The sequence below is a fragment of the Colletotrichum tamarilloi genome (genome assembly GCF_030869305.1).
Source record: "Colletotrichum tamarilloi strain Tom-12 chromosome Unknown Scaffold_192.1, whole genome shotgun sequence".
NCBI lineage: Eukaryota > Fungi > Ascomycota > Sordariomycetes > Glomerellales > Glomerellaceae > Colletotrichum > Colletotrichum tamarilloi.
In genome coordinates, this window is record NW_026849575.1 from 39,710 (window position 1) to 45,765 (window position 6,056).

A 6,056-nucleotide genomic window follows, 5' to 3' on the forward strand; every position below is an offset into this window, starting at 1 on the left:
AGTTGGTATGCGGCCATCGGAGTGATCGACAACGAAAGGTACTTTGCTGTCTTTGCCGTGCAAATCATGAGCCTTGCAGACCTCTTTGTTGACCCTATCCTGCAGAGCTTGGCCAGCAGGATTAAGTTTGCGAGCTTTGCCGAGACGGAGAATATACACAGGCAAGTCATTCCGGCCTGGCAAATGGGCTTCAGTTGGCTCGTACGCATCGTTGAGAAGGTCGACGACAATCCATATTTCTGAAGGCCATATCTCTCGGATAACAAGCTTGATGTCTACATCTGCGATGGGTGGAGATTTGCCATCGCTTAGGTGTTCTAGAACAGCTTTGATGATATCCTGGTCCGTTGCTGCCCAAAATGGACTGCGCCGCGAGATTTGCATGAAAAAGCGCTTTGCGGTTCGCTCTTCGCTTCTTTCAGCCATCGTAGAAGGTCGAGATAAAAGTAGAAAAAATTTGGTATGAAGGATCTAAGGCTGAGTGAGAGCCAGCATACACAGAACCACCGGCTGCGTTGCCTGCCACTGCGCGGTGAAAGCCTGAACGTACAGAACAATTTGTTGTGAGTCAAGAAAGCATGATTTATAGAGGTGCGGGGATGAGCCATATCATAATCCAAATATGAGTTTAAGCAGGTTGCGACGATTGGTTGCATGAGCGACGTTCGATGCAATGCTTACAGGGTTCATTTATCAAAGATGACCCTTTGTGTACTTCTTAGACAAAAGATGTTGATATCATGCAATATCCTGGGGTCATCTATCAAAAGCTGATTGTTGTGCTCGATTGAGGGATTTAGCGGGGTGATGTTTCGTATTTACCCACAATCACCGGTTCGTGCATATTATTCAATGCATTTCCAGCATCTCTTTATCCAGACACAGTCGTCAATTCAACAAAAAACACCAACAAAAGCGCCGAACGAAATTTTTGAGAACAGCACCAAATTGATCGAACCACACCCGCTCGCGTCTGCCGAGGCCACTTTGGGCACAATGCCATCCTCGGCATTGATTCTGCATCCAAAGCGCCTACTCGTGGCTGCGAGCGGGCTCTGACCACGAAACATTCGAGAGCAAGCCACAAAGAACGACGTGCCAAGAGACAACACCATCGCCACCTCCGCTGGCGGCCTGCGGGTTATCACGAGAAGCACAACGACCACGCCCAAACACATCAACATTACAGTCACCGATAGGTTATGGGTCGCCTTATCATCCCCGACAAAGTTTGCAACGTCCCGCGACAGCAACGACGACTAGCCCGACAGAACAGTATCACCTCCTGCACAGAAGAAGCACCAGGCATCAGGCATGCTACGATCGGTGCCGCAAAACACTACACATTACAGACAGATTGGTCACCCGTCGTCCCCCTCCCCCCTCTGCGAAGAAGGATTGTCGTCCCTTTAACGTCCGACAATGTCTGCGAAATCTGTGCACGAGCTCTCATACTCACATACTCAGTAATCGGACGAGGAAACATGAGCCACATAGGAACCCGGCAGGAAGCAGCAAAATCATTTGCAGTTCGACTGAGGTACAGTACATGCGACTCGAGTAGGAATCAATCAATCAATCAATCAATCAATCAATCAATCAATCAATCGTCAATCCAACAGTTCTTACATAGTATTCAATACATCCTAAGCATTCCCTTATCCAGACACAATCGTCAATCCAACAAGTTGATGATAGCCCGGGTGCATGCAAATTGCTTTGGTCAAGATTCTAATGTGCAGACTCGTCATCGCTGCTAGTCGGAGGCGTGGGCAAACTGCAAGGTCCGCACTTTGCCCCTGCTTCATGAATCGTATTATCTCGTGTTTGTTCGTGTGCTGTACCACAATGGACAGAGCGAACAGTTGTAAGAGTGCTTTCGCACCTGGGACAAAGTGTGTCAAGCCACGTGCACATGTTGAGGTTGTGGGCCTGGAATGAGTTAGAGTATGCGTCTACAATTGGCATCAAGTATGGGTTTGTACCCACAAACAAATACTAGTATTGAAGTCGTCTTCGTGCAATTTGTTCTTCGCGATGCTTTTTTGCTCGGTCAATATCTGAACGGTGAAAATGTCCTGGCGAGCAGAAGGCGCCAAACCCATCATATTTATAATGCTAGACTAGTTGCCTTCCGATAATACACAATGTGCGGCTATACGAAATTGACAGCTCTGTTCAATATGAGGAGATGGGTGTGGAGAGTGGATGTGCGTGTCGGAGGTTCCGCGATTGGACGAATCAATCATTGGTCAAAGGCGATGTGAAGAAAATGCCGCCTCGCTCGTCCGATAAATGCATCAAGTTCAAGACTTCAATCGGAGTCGACGACACCTAATGGCGTTGGCCACAGCTCCTCGCTTTCCTTGCACAAAACAGGGATGCCAGATGCGGTTCGTCCCCCCTGCAGAACCTGGCTCGTTACGCTGAGCCCATGTCGTTCCCCTGTACTCCATGATCCATCGGGAGTGGGGAGAACTACGAACGAGGGCGGTGAGTGGAGAAGAAGGTACGCGTGTCTACGAAACGATACCTGACAGGGGTTACACCCACTCGCCCTCAGTAAGAGGCACAAGGTTATGCTGGCCGGACCTGCGGGTCGGATATTGCTGCAGCACATTGGCCATGCTCCAGGAGGCTTGCGAGTCTGAGATTCAAAGCAGCCTCGCGGACATGTCGAGTACGTGGCTGATGTCACGTCTCCCGTCGAAGGTGCCATCCATCCCAGACCGTCCGTTTTCAGAGAGTACAATGATACAATCAGCAATATTGATGGGCTGGTGCCCAGCTAGATGAGCATTTCGTCCTACGGAGGAAGCCACTTCAACAAGCTGGTGAGGAAAGGCGTCTCTGTGGATCTTCAGATAAGAGGAGATGAAGCAAGCTCGACCTGTGACTTGATCAGCAGGCTAGCCATGTGGGCAATGCATTCAAGTGAAGAATCGTATACCTCTGACGGCAGATAAGTCAAGACATTGGACGACCTGTTACTTTTGTGTGTACGCAAACGAGAGCTGACCGATCCAATCTTCAATGTCGGGGGCGATTGGAGAAGTTCAGCCGGTGGATGGCTGGACGTGAGGGTCGGTGCCTTCGGCTGGCATTGGTCCCAACGCTGGGGGCTTTGTGCCACCTTCCTGTCGACGAAAGCCGTTGGGCTCCGGATGGTAAGCTTTCAATCCCAGAGTGTTCTTCCTATTTCCAAGGCTTTTATATCTATCTCAACGGGCTTCCGATCTTCGTTGCTCCAGAAACTTCCTGATTTTCTTCTTCAAACAGCTACCGCATATTTCCTGAGGCAAGAAGACGCATCCATAGGAGCGTGTAGTGGAGTTTTGGCACACCCGAAGGCAATATGTTCCCGTCTCTAGGCGACCAGTCTAATTCAATCCGTGGGCTGTACGCATTGATCGATCATTTTAAACTGTCCGGATTTCGTCCCTCGTCTTGGTAACAGCTCCCCGACGGATCAGGTTTATCGCTATGCCGTCTAAACAGCGGTAACAAACGGCGGTGAAAACCCAACAATAATATCTTTAGAGGTTGACCAAAAAGCCAGATAAAAGAAAACGCTTTCAAACACGGTCTCTATGCCTAATCTCGGTTTGTACGCCCTCCATCACGCCGGAGGGCGCGCCTGCAACTGCAAAGATTGTGGCAGACGCTTCAAGAACCAACATGTACTCTCTCGTTACATCACGGCCCACGTCAGAGAGCGTCCTTTTGGATGCATAAGATGTCAGGGGCGCTTCAAGAGAAAATATGTACTCGATTCCCATATCATACGTGTTCACACTGGATTGCCTTCTTATGGATGCAAATAGTGTATACTCCGCTTCACTTGCCGAAGCAGTGTAAAGCGTCTTGAGGACAACATCAAAGTGTGCACCCGTGGACGCTCACCCGGCTGGACTAGGCCGTTCGTCCCCCTGTGAAAGAGTTAGGACCGTTCTAACAGCCAGCAGCTCACGCTTACCTCGCTGGTCGGAGGTGATTTGGAACACAGGTGGCATGATGTTGGCCTCCCGGCATTCATGTGTTCAGTTCCCAGACGCGGGATGAAGACATCTCTCGTACCCTCAAGGCGCTTTTGCCAGGTCCTCGGCCGGCTGCTGTAGGAGCAAGCAAACATGTCATCAAAGGGAGGAAAACATGTTATTCGATACACTGCGTATTACATCTTACAGGTCGTATTCTCGAATACTAATACCAGTGGCAGCCTCGACAAGAAGCCGACGCGAGGAGTTACGTCGGGGACCTACGGAGTGGTGGCCTGTGCTTTCGACGCGCGACCCACACACCGGTGAGAATGACGTCCCAGGATTTTCCTGGCGCGGCGGGACGAAACGGCGCCGCGCCGGTGGTACGGAGATCGGACCAGAGCCGCGGCCGAATCCTAGTCCTTGCGTCTAGGTGGATGGGGGTGTCGCGCAAGCCATGAGAGCGCGCGCGACTTGTACCGGGTCGTCAATTGTCCCAAACATCGCCAGGGGAGGGACGTGCATTCGTGAGCTCCCGGGTATGGCGGTCGCTGGCTCCTGCATCACCTCGCCCGATAGTGTACACTACACAATCATCCGCTTCCTTGCGCGGTGGAACACCACGGGATGAACGGATCTAAAGCCGTGTGTAGCATCCCAGTCCCAGGGCTGCAAGGCGCGGACACCCCCGCACGGCCGCAATGTGCTGTCTGCACGTTCGATGAGGTTAGCGTGTAGTCGCCCAACAACGGCTACGCCTGTTTTGACTACAGCGGAGAGGTCACTGGAGGGCGAGTCAGCGACGGCACCGACAACAGTAATTGCGATGCGCAGCGACAACCTTGATGTGTTGTCGGCATGGTTGTTCGAAGAGGAGAATGATAGTTTCTGCATGGGTGGCGCTTTTTCGTTACGTGATTCTGCGCACACATTCGCCGCTCACTTGAGAAGAAGCGACCAAGACTCCTACAACTCAAGTAGGTTCAAAACCGTGATCAATCGCCTCAGCGAGACCGTCCAATTTCATCGAGCCGTCGCGCTGCCGGTTGTGTCTCTTGAACGGTGTGCTTAAATGGCCTCGCCGCTCAACATGACAGGCAACTGGCGGATGCCCTGTTCGTCTGTGCGCTTAGCATCTGGAGAAGGGCATGATGTCGGATTGGCAGCAAACACCGACGGGCTGTGGACCCCCCATGCCCGCCGTGATTGGTTCTTGCACTGTTACCCATCATCCATGGAGGTTGAAGTTCTACACCTCCCCAGGGATCCCATACGTTAGCGCAGAGAATTGACAAGGGGGTTACCACGTAAGTACAGATTCTATTTTCCACGCCTAAATCATATTGCTAATCTAGAGATAGTACCTCCCCGCCTAACGCCGAACCTTCTACATAGAGGGGCGTGGGAACAAACTTTTGCTTGCTCAGAAGAGAGCTGGACACTCCACTTCCCCGTTAAGTGAGGTATCCATGTCTGTGCTAGCAGGCACCAGGAGGCGTGTACTTGTACCCCTGCTGTTGAACCCATCGCAAGGGATTCTATGGGTGTGCGCGTTCAATCCTTGTCGGTGCGTAGCGCAGGGGCATGGGCCACACTAGACGCCGTCTCGTCAACAGAGTCTCCTCTGTGTGCCTCTTCGAGTCGTGTGAAAGCCATCTCCCGGCCGTGTAATAGCGCGCTGGGGTCATCGTGCGGAGGTTCAGTCAGTTGGGCTGGGCATGGCCTCGTCTGCATTGGGCAGTCAGATCCGTGTAGGTGAGCGGGCGGGGGTGTTCAGAACATCATGTCTAGCCATCAATGGCGAGCATGCCTCGACTGTTGCAAGGTCGATGGCCTCCGCCGGTTACAGGTGCTCACCCTGTACGATGGGGGCAATGTTGGAATCAGGCAGCCACCTTGACCGCCGTACGAACACGAACGGAGACTGCGAAGGCGACGGATAGTGAGATTGCTTCTGTTAAAGATCTCCTGGTTTTTAACCAATGTGCACAGTGCAGAACAAACACCGTGTATGGGCCGCCAGGAAGCTTTCTCCAATGGCGGCTGAATGATCCGCTGCCTCGGGGCTTTTCCCCT

General features: G+C 52.0%; 3 protein-coding genes across 3 annotated transcripts; 1 reads left to right on the plus strand and 2 right to left on the minus strand.

The window, feature by feature from the left end:
* Positions 1 to 893: 893 nt before the first annotated feature.
* On the minus strand, positions 894 to 1,178 carry CTAM01_16044 (uncharacterized protein; the record flags this gene model as incomplete). Its single annotated transcript, XM_060532037.1, has 1 exon — positions 894 to 1,178. One exon carries the CDS (start codon positions 1,176 to 1,178, stop codon positions 894 to 896), a length of 285 nt encoding a protein of 94 aa, XP_060373396.1.
* A 2,412-nt stretch (positions 1,179 to 3,590) lies between these two features.
* Positions 3,591 to 3,824, plus strand: CTAM01_16045 (chorion transcription factor Cf2; the record flags this gene model as incomplete). Its single annotated transcript, XM_060532038.1, has 1 exon — positions 3,591 to 3,824. One exon carries the CDS (start codon positions 3,591 to 3,593, stop codon positions 3,822 to 3,824), a length of 234 nt encoding a protein of 77 aa, XP_060373397.1.
* An 88-nt stretch (positions 3,825 to 3,912) lies between these two features.
* On the minus strand, positions 3,913 to 4,132 carry CTAM01_16046 (uncharacterized protein; the record flags this gene model as incomplete). Its single annotated transcript, XM_060532039.1, has 3 exons — positions 3,913 to 3,929; positions 3,977 to 4,036; positions 4,078 to 4,132. 3 exons carry the CDS (start codon positions 4,130 to 4,132, stop codon positions 3,913 to 3,915), a joined length of 132 nt encoding a protein of 43 aa, XP_060373398.1.
* Positions 4,133 to 6,056: the final 1,924 nt, after the last annotated feature.